Source organism: Fukomys damarensis, unplaced genomic scaffold (assembly GCF_012274545.1).
Source record: "Fukomys damarensis isolate Sample0158 unplaced genomic scaffold, DMR_v1.0_HiC HiC_scaffold_32, whole genome shotgun sequence".
In the NCBI taxonomy this organism is placed as follows: Eukaryota; Metazoa; Chordata; class Mammalia; order Rodentia; family Bathyergidae; genus Fukomys; species Fukomys damarensis.
In genome coordinates this window covers 21,665,843-21,687,638 of record NW_022900944.1, presented here as the reverse complement: position 1 = coordinate 21,687,638, position 21,796 = coordinate 21,665,843, and the positions used below count along the sequence as shown (strand labels likewise).

The 21,796-nt window shown below is 33.9% G+C and overlaps 1 protein-coding gene across 1 annotated transcript in view; it reads right to left on the bottom strand.

The window, feature by feature from the left end:
• Window positions 1-21,796, bottom strand: part of Cnot6l (CCR4-NOT transcription complex subunit 6 like) — a 73,365-nt gene that overhangs the window by 9,589 nt on the left and 41,980 nt on the right. Inside the window, exons 6-10 of the mRNA XM_010628363.2 lie at window positions 18,335-18,492; window positions 15,803-15,957; window positions 7,643-7,794; window positions 4,564-4,791; window positions 1,060-1,262 (exon numbers count right to left, since the gene is read on the bottom strand). Coding sequence (XP_010626665.1) covers window positions 1,060-1,262; window positions 4,564-4,791; window positions 7,643-7,794; window positions 15,803-15,957; window positions 18,335-18,492 — 896 coding nt within the window. The remainder of the gene's footprint in view (window positions 1-1,059; window positions 1,263-4,563; window positions 4,792-7,642; window positions 7,795-15,802; window positions 15,958-18,334; window positions 18,493-21,796) is intronic.

Here is a 21,796-nt window from a genome sequence, read left to right as displayed (position 1 = left end):
CCCTAGAAAGTGAGCTATTAAATATTAAGAGCACATCACTGCATGAGTAATTGAACCAAAATACACAATCACCAAATACAATTATCTAATAGCAAAAATACTAAATTAGATTCATCTTTTAAGCAACTTACTCCCCACTTCCTGACTACAAAAGCTGATTGATGAAATCAATTAATGAATCACCTTTCTAGCTCTTCTTGTTTCTTGGAAAGAAGGATACTGAAGATGTGAAAGAGCCCATTTTGTAAATTCCTTAGGTATTGTATTAAATCTTCTCTAGGATTCTTTTATCAAACAACTTTCTAATATTGCCATGTTTTGGGGATAGTATGGGATATTAGTATAGATTCCTGAAATGCCAGAATGTCAAATAGAGGTAAAGCAAAATAGGAGTGCTCCTGATAGACAAACTGAACAGAAAATAGGCAAAAAGCAACACAACTTTTTAAAAAGTAGCTGGTCCTGTGCAATGGGCCCTTCAAATTATTTTTGTATTTTTGCAAAAAAAGTGTCTTTTCCTTCTTTAAAGCTGTGAAATCGGAATATATTACTAAGACTATATGGATATAAGATAGATATTAAATACAAACTTCTATAATTAACTATATGCCTAAAAGAAACTTCGAAAAATTTAAAGATATATAAGATTAGTAGAAAGCAGTAATAAAATTTTGACAAAATACTATATAAATTCTTTAAAGATGAACACAGCTATATCATGTGCCTATTATTTGGATTCTTGTTGAAAATTAGGGATGGTATGAATAATTATACCACTATATACTCAAATGCTTTAAACAGTACCCTGCACATAGTAAGCATTTATAAATATTTACCAGTATTATTTGAACTTGAACAAATGAAGGTTCAAAATGAATTCTCAAGACAACACTAACCATCACCTAACAAATTTCTTTATGTTTGGGTGTATATGTAGACTAGACATTTTGAGAACTTGAAAATTCGAGATTATATAATTAATTCCAAAGAGTTTACAGTTTTTTGTCACATGCTTGCATATGTAATAATTTCTATACCAGCCCAGAGGCTGCTACTCACTTTGAAATCAAAAGTGTAATTGGTGTAAGGCATCAAGTTATTTTCATAGGCGCTCTTAAGTTGGAAGCCATGTGTGATTCTCCCTTCTGAGCTTCCATTCTTTCCATTGCAGCTGAAGTTCATAAGACACTCATTGTACCTTAGTTCCTTGAAGTCTTTATGGTTGTCAGCTACTCCTCCATTGCTTAAATATTCCACAACACCTAGTAGAATAAAGTAAGGATCTTTTAGCATTTTGTTCTTATGTAAGACTTGTGCCACATAGAAGCACCAGATTCAGCATAGTTTATTAGGCTGTATCATATGAAACTGTATTTTTTTCTTGTTTTAAAAAACCAAGTGTCAGCTAGGCATGGTGGCACACACCTATAATCCTAGCACACTGGAAGGCTGAGGCAAGACAACTTTGAGCCCAGCTTGGGTAATTCAGCAACTTAGCAAGACCCTATCTCAAAATAAAAAGGCTAAAGATACAGCTCAGTGCAAAGGCTCTGTTAATTCCCACTAACACAAAAACAACAACAACAAAAAATCAAATATCAAATTGGAAGGTATCTGCCTAGCTCTAGAAAAAGTATCAATATCACCCAGGAATATGTTCATTTTTTTAGTGGTTCTTTGGGCTTTTTAGATGATTTCCAGAGCTAAGTGGCATTCAACAGCAAGGTTATGACCTTAAGTAACCTTAAGAGAATATTAATCTAAACTACTATCTCTTTAGTATTTTCTAATTCTACACAAATCAATCAACAAGTTTGGGAATATAAGAGCTGTGACTAAAAACCACAGTAAATGTTTAAATTTTTAAAAATTTTATCACAGTAAAAGACACACTGCCATTAATCCCCCTCAAAATACTTCCCTTTGCTTTCAACAGATTTGTCTCATTCTTGCCACAATTTGAAACAATTCTAGAAGAGCTCTTTCCTGAGTTGTCAAAAATATAAAAAAACAGGCACACAATAACATTATGGTGTTGTCCTCATCTACCTGGTTGAACAGATTTGGCAGTGTACAACTTCTGGCTCTTACCCACAGTCAGAATAACCATGAAAGGCAAGTGTTTTTAATTGATTTGGAACAAGACAGCCACAGCACAACTAAAGACTCTCATTTACATGGTGTTACAAGTAATTTATTAGTAAGGTAAAAAGTCTTCAACATTTATTCTTACTTGGTTAATAACTTTGAGGACTTTGAGCAGGATGATTCACCCTCCCTTGTTTCAGACACATTCTTAAATAAAAAAAGATAAAATGATAAAAGCTAGTGTTCCATTGTATTGTCATGGCTTCCTCAATGCCCTGAAGAGATTCAAACATTTACCTTTCATAGTTATTTGACTTTGGAAAAAGAGCCAGAAGTCACATGGGGTGCCAGAATTAAGTAGTAAGGTGGATATACTGTAATGTTTTTATGAGCCTGCCTTTCCAATGGGTAGAATCTGGCAGCAGCGTTGTGTATTTTTTTTTTTAGGCACACCTTATAAAGACACTCACAAGAGGACTCCAAGGATGGATGTAGAAAGCGGCAAGAATGATGATCAGATCACTGTGATCAATAATGGGAGGGGTATAGCAAGAAGAATGAGTAACAATGTGTCTTTTGATATCTCATAACTAAAGCAAACATAACAAAAAATTTACAACAAAAACAGATGTTGCATCAACATTTTAATGTCCACAGTCAGCTAGACAATATCACTATTTTGAAATAGCATGGATTCTCTCAGTCTGACACTATTAAGAATCTTATATGTGAGAGATATACTAGCTAAAAATATTAGATGTTATATCTAAACAGTTGAAGTATCAACAATGTTCAAAAAGTAAGTTTCCAGTGAATTAGCAAACATGAAAAAATTACAATTCTTGTGATAATGAGAATTAATGAAAACTAATATTACAGTCTTCTCTATTTGTGACCAATGACAGCAAGATATAGTGAATAATGGACAATAACAGTATTGTGAATAGCTCAAAAGGAACTACCATTTATCTAGCAAATGCCAGGTACTATACATACTGTTAAGTGCTTCACATGCTTGAATTCCACAAATAACTCACTGATGTAGATAAAATGCTTATTTTATTAAAAACAAAGAATTTAGGGGTAAAGGTATGGCTCAGAGGTGTAGCACTTGCCTAGCATGCACCAGGCCTTGGGTTCAATCCCTAGCACCACACACACACACATACACACACACGTGCGCACGCACGCTGTACAAGAGGAACCTGGTCATAGATTGCACAGATGGTCAGTAGCAGAACTGGGATCCAACCCTGAAAGTCTGGCTCCATGGTCGGATAGTTACTTTTTGTGACCAATGAAAAAAATAACTCGTACTTCAAAGTAATTTAATTTAAAAAATATATTTAAGAAAGGAGGAGCCAACTGACCTAGAGGTCAGAAAAAAAAATTTGTAAACAAAGATTTCAGCATTGATTTATTTGCTAAGGAGACGATGCTATTTAGCTTATTAGTAATTTTAAAAAATATTCCAAGTATAAATTTTTAGGTTTTTTCACATTTACTGTTGAATGATTATTTTAAATAGCCTAATTACAAAATTTAATTTAATTATAAATTTTACAAATAATTATGAAATTTAGAATTTTGGTAATAGCAAATTAATAGCATTTTAATGTTTTACAACTAAGAAATTTAGTATCTAAAATGAACAAATTAAAAAATTTTAGACATAAAGTAGTTCTGCAGTGGTCAAGAATATAAAATCCTAGAAGAACTCTTGATCATGCTAGATCTAATATTATTATTTAAATATAATTTAATGACTTTACTGAAAACTTGCCAAAGTTATTTAACTAGGTATCTGTGATATTTTCTGGTTGTCACTTCAGATTACTATTCTCCACTGTACTCTGTGCTTCAGGAAGCTGATCTTTATTGTAAAAATGGTAAACTCCATTCCCACAGCTGCTAGTTGGATGTGAACAATAAGCAGCATGGCAGATCAGTGAACAAGAACAGTTAGGTAGGGGTATATTTCCCTCTGGGTTCCTTTCCTGTTGGTCTGGTAGGCACTGACTCCGTCCCATTACATAGCCTCTTCTACAACTGTAACTAGTTTTGCCAAGTTCTGATAACAGCTCCCATCATTTTCCCCCTTAGGAGCAGGAGTGGCAAAGAGACAAGAATTCCCCTGTTGGCAGAGTACTGAAGTATACATTTTGTTTCCAATAACCCTGACCACACCTTTAGAAATAGTTTCTTTATTAAACATTCCTCAGTTACCCATTGTCCCAACCCTGGAATCTTCACTAATATACTACTCCCTAATTTAGAAGAGAAATCTCTAATCAAAAGTTAGAGGAGGGGGCTAGAAATGCAGCTCAGTGGTAGTGTGCTTGCCTAGCATGCATGAGGCTCAGGATTCAATCCCTAGAACACCCCCTCAACATACACAATTAGAAAACAGCTGGCTTTTCAAATAAGACTAAAAGCAAAATTGAAAGCAAGGAAGAAATGATGTTATATAAATACCTGAATCTGGCAATGAGTTAAGATCTGCACATAGCACCAGCGGGATGGAATTAGGATCTGCAGTTGGGCTGCCAGGCCTACTTGAGGCTTTTTCCAGAATGTTTTTAACCTCTGAGACAAACATCATGGTCTGGATGAGTTTCACATCAGAATACTCTGGGTCCCAATGCATGTGGGCATTTGCCACTATAAGCAGCTGTTTTTCTGCAGCATGAATAGGCTTCACACCTACATTGAAACATAAAAAATAAAGTTATGCTTTATGTTTCAAGAAAAGTGGTATGTTAAGGTTTTCTCAAAAAGATCCACAGCTACATCCTTACCCTCCTCCACGATTGATCTTTTATCTCAAACTAGTTCTTAGAAACCAAAGTGCTGAGATTATGATAACTCTAATATGGGAATTACTCTTGGAGATCAAACTGACAAGTGGTAACCCATGAGCTAAATCTGGCCCACCATGTGTTTCTATACAGCCTATGTAAGCTAAAGATGGTTTTACACTTTTAAAGGGTTCTACTACAATACCCACCCCACACACACACAAGTACTGTGATTAAGACTGTATGTGACCCATAAGCCTACTTACTATTTAGCCTTGACAGAAAAACTTTGCGGATCCCTGATCTATATGCCCAAGTTAGGAATTTTATCATGACATAATCAAGATTTGATTATAGTACCTTGTATTTGCTGGGTTCTTAGTATAAGCAAGTGCTTTTAAATATCTCTGTCATTTAAATGGCACAATGACCTAGTGAGATAGGTTTTTAATTATTTGAGTCACCTAAATTATCTGCACTACCTAATACTCGTTCATTGTGCATTTCCTAAACCTAACTATGATAGGTCAGTAGTAAAAAGCAGTAGCATTATATTAACCTATACAAAATAAAATAAGTAAATTCACTACCCAAACAAATCATAGCATACATATAAAGTTACTTTAAAACTGAGAACTAGGGTACAGTGTATTCTTGAAAGTTTGCACGCTTGTGATTTAGGCCTGACTTTTTTACTAATTATTTGTGGTGTCTTGGGCCAGTCCCTTAACTCCTCATGTTTATATGGAAAATGAAATAACTCAAGTAAAAAAAAAATATCTAAGTCCCCCAATTCTATGTTTAATTATGTCAAAATAAAATCAAAACAGCACTTTCCAAGTGGTGAAGCAACAGATAATACATTAAAAACTGAAAAGTACACCAAACATAGGGCCGGGGATTTAGCTCAGTGGTTCCGGCACCTGCCTCACAAGCACAAGGAACTCAGTTCGATCCCTGGTACCAAAAAAAAGTACACTAAACATATATCTACAGAAAGATGTCTATAAAATATTCAAGGAATACAGCTCAGTTTGCATGGTAGGATCTGTATAGAGAAAAGAACAGGAATATTCCCAGAGAGTATGACTGAGATAGGGGGACATCTATCACTTTTCAATTTTTATATGCTTATGTACTGCTGAAATATCAGTGAAAATTCAAATTTAATTTTCCACATGAAGTTGTTATAAAAACATCCTTTGAAAGTTTCTACTGAAATATAAATGCTAGAGAAAAAGACCTAATTTTCTAAGCTATTTCGGTAAAGTTTCCTTCTAATATTACTGACATAATTATCTTCAATTTCGAGAAAACTAATCTATTATATGTGACAGGAATTATTTTTAATACAATTTGATCATAAGATAAATATTTGCAGCCAAAATCTCCTAAGCTGTTTTCCTAGAAGTTTTAAAGTTTCATTTGTGGCTGTAGATTATTCACTAAATAAAGCATTAAAAATTCATCCCATCAAAGGAGCCATAATGACTTTCTATACTACCAAAATCCCCTCCCAGGAGTACAAGAGATACATAGTTCACCAAGAAGTACCTACTATATAACTTAGAATTACTCTTCTGCAAATCAAAAAACAACATTCCAAAATAAATAAGAAAAAAAAGTACTAAAAGAAGAATGGGATTGTAAAGGACATAAAAAAAAGAATAAAAATGGCAAGGCTAAAAAAAAAGAAGACAATTCAAGTCCCAGAGAAAAGAATGTCTTCGTTAATGGATAAGAGGAAGAATGGCAGGAAAGAGGTTTGACATAAATGCATGGACTGAAAAAAGCCTTGAGGTAGCCTCACCTCCATGCTCTAGCTTAAATTATACCAGTAAACAAAGAAATTCTCAAAGGCAGGCAATAGAAAAAGTTTTTTAAAAAAAAGTCTGGATAATGCAAAGTACGTAATGAGTTTGACTCTGAAGAAAACTATAAATAATGCTAAAAGCTGAAGAAATATACTATGTAGATAAAAGATCCTACTTTTACCATGACAACGACTGCATTTTTCCTGTCTTTTTTTTTTTGGTTTTTTGAGACAGTCTATGTAGTTGAGATTGATGTGAGCTTACTAGGTAGCTGGGGCTGCCTCAACTTCCTGAATGCTGGTATTATAGGTGTGTGCCACCACACCCAGCTGACAATGACTGAGTTTTAAAAAAGAAATTAGGACTGGGAATTTAGCTAAGTGGTTCCCTGCCTGCCTAGCAAGTGCAAGGTCCTGAGTTCAATCCCCACCCCTACCGGGAAAAAAAAAAAAAAAAAAAAAAAAAAAAAAAAAAAAAAAATATTAAAGGAAACACGGCAAGAATTAACCTTAAAGAAAAAGGTTGACACTCAAGAAGCTAAAAATATGGTTCAAAACAGGACCAGTTACTATAATTTCTAAATTCAGCTTAACCAAAATATTCCCTCTTTCAAAGAAACTTTTATATTAATGGCATATTGAAAGGATTTTATTGCTGCCTCCTGCCTCACAAGCACACGGTTTGATCCCCGGTACCAAAAAAAAAAAAAAAGATTTTAATTCAGCTACCTGATAAGTAAAAAGGACTGGCAGAAATGCCTCTCAAATTGCAAAAAAAACATGCTTTTTGCAATTAGTGCTTTTTTTTTTTTTTTTTGGCCATCTCATTTAACTTCCTCAAAAGAGAGTAATTGCAATAAATAAGATTCTCTTCACTTGTTTTGACATAAGAAAATGTGGGATAGTACTTATTTTTGGTAAGAATATTTTAAATTGCCCTTACCTGCTCCAAATAGTTCTTTGTGGACCTCTAATACCACAGCAACACCAATGTTATCTTTTGTCATCACTCTGTTGAGCATAGCTTCAGATCCATCTGAATTAGCCATTGCCACCTGGTTAAATTCTACTGTATGCTTCTGCACCAATGTAAATCTGAAAGATACAATGTATTATTTATGGTAACACAGGTACTTGGGACCATCATGCTAAAAGGCATTAAGAGAAGAGGGCACAATATACAAACAAACATCATTAATAATCTTGGTCATTTTCTAGCTACAAGTGGCCATGTGAGAGTTCAGGTCAATCAAACATTAGTCTGGTTTCTATACAAAACATTCCCAAATGCTTAGCAAAGATGGCATATGATATTCCCTTCCCTTTTTACATCTTTGTCCTTTTCAGCTGGTTCCTGGAGGAACAATAACCATCCTGTGACCATGAAGCAGTTGAAACAGTTCTGAACTGCCTATTTCTACACTTCCTATTTAAGAAAATCATCCTTCTTCCCATCTGCTTAAACTAGTATTCAGATTTTCTAGTATTTCTTTCCTTTGTAACAAATTATTTTAGAGTTGGAAGACTTAGTAGAATTAGTGTAGCGTCAATATTTAATAGCAGTGTGAACTTGGCCAAGCCATTTAAACTCTTTTACCTGGATTTTATTAATTTTGTGAAATAATTATAAAGAGCCAAACCCTGCTAAATAATACTTTCCACTGAGTGTTAAATCTTTGCCCTCATTAATGGTGCCCCCACCTTCTTCCCAGCTTTGAAAACAAAATTATAAATCCCTTAAAAAAATTGTTTAAAAGCTTACTATGCTGCAGAATGCTGTGCTAGATGAAATAACACTCCTCTTCCTGCTCCAATTCTGAAAGTCTCCAATGTATTTAGAAATGAAAGATCCCAGTTGTACCTATTTCTAATACAGAGTACTTAAAGGAAATATAATTTCTACACTTCACTTGAAAGAAGTAGTTTTTAAACTGAAATATAAAGAACAAAGAACTACCATGTGGTTAGGTAAAGAGCTAAACACCAGAACCAGACCAGGATCATAATAAGCCTTTATCATGGGAAGGATCTGCCAGGCTGTCTCTGAACAAAGGAGAGAAAGCAACATGGCAGAACAGCGAGCTTCTTTTATAGGAGTGGGGTGGGGTTGAGTGATGTAGTGGCTAGGGATTGAGGGATCTTGTGACATCACTAGCGGCTAGGAGGGAGCAAGTATCAGGTTACTCTTTTGGTGGGAGAAGAGGCATGATGGGAAGAGAAAGCTTGTCCTTTGTTGGGAGAAGTCTTTTTTTTTTTTTTTTTTTTTTTTGTGGTATCGGGGATAGAACTCGGGTCCTTGCACTTGCGAGGCAGGCCACCGAACCGCTGAGCTAAATCCCCGGCCCTAGAGAAGTCATATTTTAACATGGAGGCTGCCATTCCATGTGGCAGCCATCTTAAGGCAAGGGAAATCTAACACCAGGTAAAGAATAGGATAAAGAGCCTTTCATAGAAAAGAAATGAAAAGTTGTGAGATGTTAGCAAACAAGTTTGTAAATGTATGGCTCAGAGATGAAAGGAAGGGTTAAAAAATGCTGGAGATAATAACAACTAAAAGTTCTAAGTAAGGACATGACATTATTTTATTTAGTTCCCCCCCCTCAGTACCAGGGATCAAACTCAGGACCTTGCACTTATGAGGCACGTAATGGAACCACTGAGCTAAATCCCCAGCCCCCTATTTTATTCAATTTTTAAAGATAACACTAGCTACTCTGTGGAGAACAGATTCCAAGGCCTAAAATGAGAAGCGATCAAGTAGAGAAGCTTTTGAGGTTGTTTAGATGAGATGATGAATTAAAAAGTGAGCAGATTTAAAATACCTAACAGATAAGACTATCCTCCATATCAGATATCTTAAAATATTTTTAAGGAATGAAATTCTTTCAATTTCCAGTGAGACTTTCAAATATAAAATGACCAAAACAGTATGTTAGAATAAATAAATCACAGAAAACAACCTCTTTTGAAGAACATAAAAACCTGAAGGTTTAAACAACAAATAGTCTTGTATCAGTTTAAGATGGTATAGATGATAATTATAGTTGTGTATCAGTCTCAATATCCAAATGATTTCTATATTTTGTTTTGATTACAAAGTAGTAATAAAACTCCAGATTGAAAAAGACACACAGATATAAATAGTAAATAATGGATTTGCACAAAGAAAACCTAAAGAAGCAGGCAGAAATATATTTCAGAGATCTGCACCAAAACAAGTCAACTAAACAGCACATTAGGAACAAGTCACTCATTTCCAAAACAAAATGTGAAAAAAAAGAAAAAAAACAAAATGACTAAATGTGGTACTCTATTTGAAATGAGTGAACATTTTAAAATCATAGTTCAATTATTTAAATTTAACATTTATGGTATCTTCTAAATATTCACAGAACTTCTAAAGCTTATTTGTAAGAAACTACATTACATTTCTGCAAGAGAATCTAAAAATTCTGCTCAATAATAATATTTTTATTATTGGAACAATTTTACTTCTTCTCAAGTTAGGTCACTCTTTTTCTGCAGTAAGGAAACTCAGTATTGCACAGGTCTTCCTTAACTAAAAACTGCTTCCCTATATCTTTCTTCCACTTCCTCCATTAAAAAGTGTTAGATATTTTCTTTAAAATAATAGAGAATAAATTAATTTCTCTTTCAGGTGACATCCTTTTAAGTAAATGTCAATCATGTCAATGGACTTCTACTAGAAAGTCTTCTCCAGAAAAGAAAAGACCAATATTTACATGGTATTTGGGTAAAGAAAATTGTTTTAAAGGTGTAGGGAAAGTGGGGAGGGTAGGAGAAAGGTAATAAGGGAAAAGAAAAAAATAGGAGAAAATGAAAAAATGGAAATAAAGTGTTTGTACATGGGGAGGGGAGGAGGGGGTGAAGGGAGGGCAGGGACAAGGGGAAAAAATGAGAACCAAGACCTGGCATGTAAAGGTACAAGATCCCAATGATGAATGTAACTGTAATGTATGCCTAGAATGCACCAATAAACTCAAACATTTTTTTTTAAAGTTGTTTACTTGAACAGAAATTCACTTAAAGGTACAGCATATAGTATGGATATATTTTGTACCTCTGGAGTTGATGTGTAAGGGGCTTGGGTCACCAGTACAGTGATGTGAGAGCGGCTAGAACCTTTAAGAGTGGAGCCTAGGGGAAGGTGACTGGAGGGATCTCTCTCGAAGAGAACTGAACATTTTTGCATGTATTTATTGGTCATTTGTACTTCCTCATCTGGGAATCTTGCTAAGTTCTTGTAAAAAGGGTTGCCATAAAAAAGCAAGGCAGGCCCCTCTCCAGTCTCGCCCAGTTTCCTGTCTCACCATTTGATCTCTTTCTCCTACAGGAATTCCAGACGTATTAACCATCCTGAGGGCTTCACTAGCGTCACAATGATGCCAGGGCTCTTCTTCTAACACTGCAAGCTATGTAAACATCTTTTCTTTATAAAATACCCAGCCTGAGGTTTTTTGTTACAGTAATGGAAAACAGACTAATATAGTGCGCTACCTAGAACTAGGCATAAATGAACTACCATCGTATCATTTTTTACTGCATTTTGTTAAAAACTAAAACTACTCTGGAGACAGTTATATTAATTATAAGCCAAAAGGGAAATAATATGCACCTAAAAATTTTTACTCTTAAACCGGGTCTCCTCAGTCTTGCATCTACAGACTTTCTTATGAGAGGAAAAAGCTATTAAATGTTTATTGTAGAGATCTGGAAACAAAGAAAAAACATTTAAAGGGGCTGAAGATTTAGCTTGGTGGTTCCACTGCCTGCCTCGCAAGTGCAAAGTCCTGAGTTCAATCCCCAGATATGCACCTAAAAATTTTTACTCTTAAACCGGGTCTCCTCAGTCTTGCATCTACAGACTTTCTTATGAGAGGAAAAAGCTATTAAATGTTTATTGTAGAGATCTGGAAACAAAGAAAAAACATTTAAAGGGGCTGAAGATTTAGCTTGGTGGTTCCACTGCCTGCCTCGCAAGTGCAAAGTCCTGAGTTCAATCCCCAGAGTAAGGCAGCATCAGATTTTAGTCTTTATCAAGTTAATTATCATAAACACAGATTAATAGCCAGGCTATCAGACCAAAACACATATAAAACAATTATAGTAAATCAAGGTTCACTTTTAGGTACATTAGCCATGCTGGATTTTAATAACTTTTCCCCCTATTTTCTGTCTTTTATTTTGCACTTTATTTATATATTGGGTTTTTCATATGAGGAAAACCATATGAAATTTAAGCTTTTGTGTTTGATTTACTTCATTTAACATTATCTCAAGGTATACCAATTTTCCTACAAATGACTCAAATTTATCCATTTTATGACATAGTAGTACTCCACTGTGTACAAATACCACTTTTATAAATGCATCTGTTTAGGGACATGTACACTGCTACCAAGATTTAACTAGTATGAGTTGTGCTGCAGTAAACATGGGCATGCATGTACCACTGTAGTATGGTGTCTAACTCTTTCAGGAAGATACCAAGAAAGGGAATAGCCCGGTCAAATGGAATTTCTAGTTTTAATTTTATGAGGAATTGCCACACTGATTGTCATAGTGATTGTACCAGTTTACCCTCCCACCAAAAAATGAAGAAATGTTCCTTTTTCTTCCCTGTAACTCTGCAGCATATGTTATTTGATTGCTTGAAGATAGCCATTTTTCTTAGAATGAGGTGGAATCTCAGTGTTGTTTAAATTTTCATTTCTCAAATGGCCAGCACTGTTGAACATTTTTGCATGTATTTACTGGTCATTTGTATTTCCTCATTTGGGAAGTATTTCAGATACCCATTTTTTTTATTGGGTCTTTAAATCTAGGGAGGGATCTAATTATTTGGGGTTCTTTATATACTCATATCATATAGTCTTTTAAGGAATAACTGGCAAGACATTTTTCCCCATTCTGTAGGTTCTGTCTTCACTCTGTTGGCAGTGTCCTTCACTGTGCAGAAGCTTTTTGGTATGATGTCATTTGTGGATTCTTGGTATTTCTTGTGCAGAGTTCTGTTCAGAAAGCCTTTGCCTATAACTATGTCTTCAAGAGTTTTACTTTTTTATCTTCCAACAGATCAATATTTATTATTTATATTTATTATTTATATTTAGATCTTTGATCCGTTGTGCTTTTAGTTTAGTGTATGGTCCAGGTTCAATCTTTGGCATATAGACATGCACAGTCAGTTTTCCCAGCACTATTTGTTAAAGAGGTTATCTTTCCTCCTGAAAAAGTATTTGACCCCTCTTATCAAAGATAAAGTATGCCCAGAATTGTTTCTGCACCCACTATTCTACACCACTAATCCACAAGTCTGTTTTGGTTTTTGCAGGGTTTTGTTTTTTGCTTTTGCTAATACCATGGTTTTTTCTGGGTTTTTTTTTTTTTTTTTTGGTACTGGGTATCAAACTCAGGCCCCTTGCAAGGCAGGTGGCAGAACCACTAAGCTAAATCTCCGGCCTGATGTTGTTTTTATCACTGTGGCTTTGTAGTATAACTTAAGTCCAGGATTGTGACGCTTTCTGTTTTGCTCTTGTTGTCCAGGATTGCTTTTGCTATTCTAGGTCTCTTCTGGTTCCATATAAATCTTAGAATAGTTTTCTCTAGCTCTGTGAGGAATGCTATTAGTATTTTGATTGAAACTGTGTTAAATCTGTGTAATAGTTTTGGAAGTATGGTCATTTTCACTATATTGGTTCAGACTATCCAGGAGCAAGGCAGGTGGCAGAACCACTAAGCTAAATCTCCGGCCTGATGTTGTTTTTATCACTGTGGCTTTGTAGTATAACTTAAGTCCAGGATTGTGACGCTTTCTGTTTTGCTCTTGTTGTCCAGGATTGCTTTTGCTATTCTAGGTCTCTTCTGGTTCCATATAAATCTTAGAATAGTTTTCTCTAGCTCTGTGAGGAATGCTATTAGTATTTTGATTGAAACTGTGTTAAATCTGTGTAATAGTTTTGGAAGTATGGTCATTTTCACTATATTGGTTCAGACTATCCAGGAACAGGGGCTATCTTTCCACTGCTTGATAGTCTCTTGCATTTGATTTTTTTCAGAGTACTGTAGTTTTCATTGTAGAGGTCTTTCACTTTGTAAGTTAGGTTAATTCCTAAGTATTGCATTTTTCTTTATGCTATTGTGAAAGGTACTGTTACCTTAGTTTCTCTCTCACTGAGTTTATTACTGGTGTACAGAAATGCTACTGATTTTTGAGTGTTGACTTTGTATCCTGCTATATTACTGAATTTGGTTATTAATTCTACAAATCTTTTGGTGGAGTTTTTGGGATCTTCTCTGTAGAGGATCATATCATCTATAAATGATAATTTAACTTTTTCCTTTCCTATTTGTGTCCCTTTTCTTTCTCTTGCCTAATTACTCTGGCTAATGTTTTTGAGAAATATATTTAGCAGGAGTTATGATAGGGGACATCTTTGATTTGTTCCTGATTTTAGAGGGAAAACCTTCAGCTATAATAACCAAATTCAGGTAACAGTACCTTTCACAAAGTTATAAACCACTGTTCTCATCTTTTTGTTTTTTTCATTTAAAATAAAGCAAGATCAGATGATCAGAACTGCTAATCTCAGGAACAAGCAGGTAATTCTAGTATCTATAATGCAACTCCATTTTTTCCTGTTCTGGACTTAAAGTTATGTCCCTTGCTCCAAAATTCCATTCTACTAATGAGTCAGTATATAAAACAGTGGTGGTGAACCTATGGCATACATGCTGCAGCAGGCTATTTATATCATGGAAAGCTCTAAAAAATTTGCCATCACTGCTACTGAACACAACATGGCAGAAAGAAATTAAATTCAGTCTTTAAAAAAAAGTCTATAAACTCAGTTTCTATTCACACATAATATACATTCAAAATGCTTTGGACTGTAGATAATATTTGAGATAAAAGAAAGTAAAAGTGGATTTCTGGTATTTTATCAATCAAAATTCTATTTTCTCCAATCTCTAGGCATGTAACTACTTCCCAGAAATGGCGTTTATAATAATAACCAAAAGATGCTGCTAAATCTTAAATTCCCCCAAATTAAATTAAATTAGATTGGTTAAGGTATAGCTCAGTGTAAAACATGTGCTTAGCATGTACAAGACCCTAAGATTGATTTCCAGCATAAAAAACAAAAACAAACAACTGAAGTAGGATTTTTTTACATTCCAATTCTCTGAATACTGGTAATCTATGTGCTTGCCTTAACTAAGCAATAACCATATCCTTTCAACATGATGGATAAATATTTTGCTAAACAGTACAGTGATTATAGTTTCTATGTTACTCTGTACTATTTTCCATGCAGAATTAAATAACTATCCATGAAAATTAGAAATTATCTGATACTCTGATTGGAGAATGAGTATTTCAAAATGCATGCAGAGTCAAAGCACTCTTTTACACTCTCTTTTGACTGTTAGTTTTGTAAACAACATTAAAAAATGATCTTATACAGGGTGCAGTGTGACCATCTGTAATCTCAGCACTGGGGAGGCTGGTACAGGATAACTTCCATGAGTTCCAGACCAGCTTGGGCTGTATTTTAAATTCAAATCCAGCATGAACTACTTAGTGAGACCCTATCTCAAACACCACCAAAGATCTTATAATGGTAAGAATACACAAATGAAGAAATAGATCTAGTAAGAGTAAGTGACTCATACATATCTAGATAAATAGGAGAAACATCTGACTCTAATCTGAAGAAAGACTTAAGGCAGATAATGCACTTTGTGTTAAATTCGGACTAGTTTTGTAATAAATGATTAGCAAATATGACATGGGTAAATATTTGGTACCAGGACAAAGAATGGTTTTATTCTATATAGGAGATAGTCCTGGAAAGAAGTTCATGAAGCAGTTACTGTTGAAAACTGTTGTGAATGTATTATTAGGTTGGAAATAAAGATGTGTATTGTATACATTTATAAAAATATATTTCTTCTTTTTTTGCAGTGCTGGGGATAAAACCCAGAGCCTTTTGTATAAGGCAAACATTCTACCTGCAAGCCCTCAAAGACAATTTTAAATGTGTGATAAATAAGTTTACACTATTGTACTTTAACTCACTTTTCTGTTTTGAAGAATATTGCACAACCGTCCACATGTTTTCTCTCCTGCTCAGACATGATTTTGGCACGTGACTTTGGAGAAAAAAATCCATCATACCCACGCTCCTTCAATGCTGGCAGAAAGAGAGTGAAGTATTGCTCTGTTTCTACTTCCTGAGATGAAAGAAAAGCTGTTATCTACATGACAGAAGTAAACACGGACAGAGACATAAAAATATTCTGCATTATGAATAAGTATGATTAAGTTAAAACAATTCATGTAAAAGATATTATCTATCTTACCTTATCGCTAGCAGCTGCCAATGGCAGCTTTTAAAACATGAAAGAACCAAAAAAGTAACATGATTTTCTCATGTTCATTCAGCTAGGAGTGGAATTACATCCCAGGTCTCTAGGCTCCTGATGTAGAGTTCACTCCAATAGATTTCACTTCCTCAAGACTACTAGTACTTCAAGTAAGTTGAGCATACAATAGGTTAAGGTAGTCGGGAATAATAAATTTCACATACAAAGAAGTAATTTTTTAAAACAATTTTTTTTCTGAATCATAGTTGGTATGATTGATACCCAAAAGTGAGAAACATAAAATCAACAACAAAAAAATCTACTTTAAGGAATTAAGTTCTTGGATACCAATCAACAATGTCCTCTCATAAGTCATTAAGTTAGACTTTTTATTCTTTGACTTAGTAAATATTTTTAACAAATCTTTCCAAAAAAAATAATACAAAGATAATATTTACGTATAAAGATGCTCCTAACAGTATGATTTTATAACAGCATAAACCTATAAACAATTAAATGTTCAACAGTAGGGAAAAAGCCAAATCAATTTATATTCATATAATTGGTTTTGAAGAATATTAGTAACATGGAAAATGCATTAAGTGCAGTAAACACACAAGCAAAAAATGCCAATAATGTGCTCTCAATTTTATTTTAAAAATATATCTGTAAATAACTCAGTAAGTGAATAGAAAAATGTGTAGAAGAAATCACTCCAAAGTTTTAACAGAGCAACTATTTTTAGGACATGGAAATAGGTATTTTCCTCAATAATGTTTACGTTTCTTCAAATTTTTCAACTTTTCTAGAATGAACAATTTATAATAAAGTATTACATAATAGAATTTTCTTAAATTACAATTTATCCTTATTTACACTTAGAATATGGAGCTGTTATTTCTATAAATAAACCAAACTATAAAATAATTACAACAGCCTAATTTTATGTGCTTCTTCCTCCTAATTCTGTGACAGCCTATGTCTATCAAAAAAATATTTAATTTTTGGGAGATTTTTTTATTTTGTTATTTTCTCGACAACATACCTTATCAAAGAACTCTATTAGCAAATGAATATTTAAAAGTAATAATTTTTCTTTATGCTGAGAAGATGTGAGAAATAACACATAAAATCGTTTAAACCTCTTTAAGAAAAGTAAGTGAGGTAATGGATATGTTAACTGAGCTGATTTGATCATTCTACAAAGTACGTATGCATTGAAATACAACACTACATACGATATATACAATTATTTTTCAGTTAAGATTTGTAAGGCATCCTTAGGCACTTAATATGCTTTGAAAGTCACTAAGAATAAATTATTTAAAACTATCATAAATCTTTTTGGCTAATCATCCACTTTCCAAATATTGAAGTGATAAAACACATTTCATAAAACTTTTATTTCTTCACTTAAATTCATTATTACAAAGTGTTATTAAACAGAAAACTGTGCTATCTCCCTCTCCAATTCCTGGTTATGTAACTTCTACTACTGGGGCCTGAGGCCCTTCATTAGTGCTTTGTCTGCTGTGGGATCTGAGCCCTTAACTGGTCTTTAAAGGAAGCAATACTACTATTTTAATTATTTTGAAAAGCCCAGCACATATAAATCTCCCTAAAATAAAACTGCACAAATTAACCAAGTGGGGGAGAGGAATTCAAATTTAAGAGATGGCTTATAAAGTAAAATAAAAATGGGGCCAGGTATTTAGCTCAGTGGTTCCACCTCCTGCCTCACAAGCACAAGGTCCCAAGTTTGATCCCCAGCACCAAAAAATAAAATAAAATAAAGCAAAAATGTATATATTTTTTCTCTGTTCACTCTATTTTTTTCAGTGCTGGGGATTGAACCCAACTGTAGGCAACTGTGGCAAGCATTATTTTTCCCCTGAACTCTTAATGAGTTAAATTTACATTCCCCAAAGACTGGAAATCTTCTGCAATTTCCTTTGTCAGCAGTACCAGTGATTTGTTCATGAGGTGAATGTTAACATGGATAATGGGTAAAATTATTATAACTTTGGAAAATAATGAATGTCAGTGCATGGTTGCACTCAGCAAAATAGTTCAACTGTAAAAAATCTCCTAAATGCTTATTAAAACTTCTTTTCTTTAAAGAGGGAGAGAAAGAAAATAATTCCTTTTGAGTTTTTCTTTGAATACAGGGTCTCTGCCAGAGGTAAGATATTCTATTTTTAAATTCACCTTTAAATTAAAGACAATTTATTTTCCATAGTGTTACCTGAAGACTAATGATATCTGCGTCACAGTTAACAATTTCTTCCATAATTCCCTTTTTCCTGTATTCCCAGTTTAATGCCCAGGATGGGCAATAGCCATATAGCTGCCGGGTAGCGTATTTATCACATAACACATTGTAACACATAACTGTGAATGATGCTACGAAGTGGGAGAGAAAACAACAGACAAAAGGGAAAAATTAGGCATATAAGAAAAGCCATGCAAAGCAGTTATCATGTGTAACATATACATATATACCCATACAGTTACTATAAGATGTTTGTAAGATATATCTAATAAAACTTTATTTAAATCCCTCATACAAAAGCTTAGCAGTCTGGAATTAGACTGTTCATATTTGAGATTTGGGAAAATTTACTTAAACAAATTTAAAAGTTCAAAATTAAATCAAAGTAATAACGTTTATTTGCATAGGTTTTTATAGAAATGGAACAAAAAGTAAATTTTGGTTTCATTCTAATAAAGGGCTTTAATCTTATTCCTTTTTTATTTTGGTTTTTTGAGACAGGGTCTCACTATGTAGTTGAAACTGACCTGGAACTCATTAATGTAGCCCAGGCTGGTCTCGAACTCACAGTGATCCTCCTGCCTCTGCTTCCCAAGTGCTGGGATTACAGGTGTGAGCCACCACGTCCAGCTAATCTCATTACTTATTACCAAAATACCCAAACTTAATACTTTTCGGGGCTGATTACTGCTTTGAACCATGAGAGTGTGAACTAACAAAGTTTATTTCAGAGGAATCCATTTTGCCAATCAAATGTTCACTTTTGAAATAAAATTCTCCTTTAAAATGCCCTTGAATAATAAAAGGACTATGGGCAAACTAATAGTCCAGAGAAGATGGTTTGCATCCTCATTACTCAAAGGTGCGCTCGCTCTAAGGCCCAGGATCATCAGGCATCCCCTGGGAACTTAGAAATGTAGAATCTCTATCCCCATGAATACCTATGGAATAGAAATCTCAGTTTAACAAAATTCTCTGGGCAATTCACGTGTGCACATGATTTTTATCAGTGATTCTCTATCATGGGTGCCCATTAGAATAACTTGGAGAAAAAAAAAAAAAGACTGATACCGAGGGTGTGACTCCAGATTAATTAAATTAAAGTACTATACTAAGTTCTGGGTGATTTTATTACTACACGGTTTTTGTACATAATGATGGCATTCTTTATGGGGAGTTGGTGCAACACATCTTAATTCTTTTTTCAATCTCTTTCCCTCCCTCCATCTCATGCTCTCCTTCCCTTTTGCAAGAGATCTATGTCCAACTATCCTTTATTTTGTTCTTTATTTATCTATACTTTGGGTTTCTCATATAAGAAAAACCATGTAATATTTAAGCTTGTGTGTCTGATTCATTTCACTCAAAGTATATCCATTTTCCTACGAACAACAAGTGTATACTTCTTTATGGTAGAGTAGTGCTCCATTGTGTATAAATAATTTTCTTTATCCACTCATCTGCTGATGGACATACAGGCAGGCTCCAAGAGTTAGCTATTATGAATTGTACTGCATGTATCCCTGAATTGTCTCTACTTCTTTCAGGAGGATAAGTTCTAGGCATTTTTAAAACACAGGTGATTAGAAGAAGCACTTGATTAAAGTTGGTTCCATTTCACATGATGGGAAAAGTATTAAGAGAAACTTAATTCAATGGTCTGCTAGGTACCTGTCTGGTGGTCATTTTGAAAACTGGGAACTAAATTTCAGTTTGAGTTATCTGTATTCTCTGATTATTTTGGAACTCATCCAGAACCATTTCCAACCCAGTACATATATCATGAGAACACTGAGTTTATTCTGCTTCTCTGTATTTGAAATGTCCTTTGGAAGTAAGACAAAGAAGCAAAACACTGTTATTTGCTTCAGTCATATTTTTTTTGCTAAGATTTTGTGAAGTGCAATTTTATAGAAAGGCCAGAGATTACCACTGCATATACAAAAATCTATTGGTACAATGCCTTCACAGGTGAACCTTTTAGAGCTTGCAATGACACAAACAACCTGCTGAAGCATGCATGCCATAGGTACACCAACCACTGGCCTATAATTTTTAAACAGAAGGAAAAACTAGCTAAATTACTGTTATCATTACTCTTATACTTCATTTCATTTCTACCTTCCTTTTCCATGACCTATGGAGTTTATTAAAATTACTCTTAACCATCATCAGTTATTAAACACATCCCCAATTCACCAGAAATAAAAAGCATTTTTATAATCATTCAGAATCTTAAAGAAATGTCAAATGTCCCAAGAAAAACCCTTACTAGTTTTTCAATAAAGGAAACCCTAAGAATAAATTACTTTCACAAACTAGTGAAAACTTTTTGCTGTTCCTTTTCTTAATAGAAATGTAGCTGTTCAATACTAAGAAAGCATTTCATCAGGAATATGCCTACTCACGTTTTAAAAAAAGGATTATTAAGAACAACTAGAAAGTGGAATTTTTAGTATCAGAAAAGGAATAGAGAATAACTAGGGAAAGCGATAGAAAAAATAAATCTACCTAACTCAAGGATTTACAGAAAACCTTAGGTATTCCTTTTTTAAACCATCAATGTGCACCCTGACAGTAGAAGTGCTATGCACAATAACAATGACACAGTGCCTCTTATAACAGGCCAATACTACATTTCTAGAATGTTTTAGTTTTAAAATTATTACTTCCAGTACCATAAAACTGTACTATTTCTCAGTTTTTAAAATACAAACAGAAACACGAAGCATTTACAAGAGATATTTCCCAATACTATGATAAATGTTTTGTTCTAAAACCTCTTTTTATAAAAAAGACAAAATCAGGAGGGCTTCATATTGTACAAAGTACATATAATAAATTCTGTGACTTAACCTTTAAAGGTTATTAAAGTAGAAATGTTCAGTGACTGATCTGACCTTCTACTAAGTAAGTCTTCATTCAATTTTAAAATGAAAATTATTTTAAGTAGAATTCCCAAATCTAAAATGTCTAATATGTAGTGAGAAGTCCTATAAATATCAAGCCATGTTTAGTCACTACAAAAAGAAAAAGGTTTATATTTTCTACATCATTACTGTTCCTAGACATGCTAGATTATATTAATTACTCAAGATATTCACCTTATCCATTTTTATAAACTTGGATGGGAATATTTTGTTTCCAGCACCATTAACTTAACCTACCATTAATTGTTATCAGTCCACCTCTCAAGAAAGATAAATTACTAAAGCAGTTTGAATTTTTCATTTCAGAAAAAAATTCATTATTACTCATTTTTCTTAAATCACTCAATACTATATGGGAAGACGCCATTTGGAAAGCTGTAACAGCAAGGAATGAATACATATATATATGTATATGTATGTATGTGTGTGTGTGTGTGTGTGTGTGTGTATACATACATATATATATATATGTATGTATACACACACACACACACACACACACACA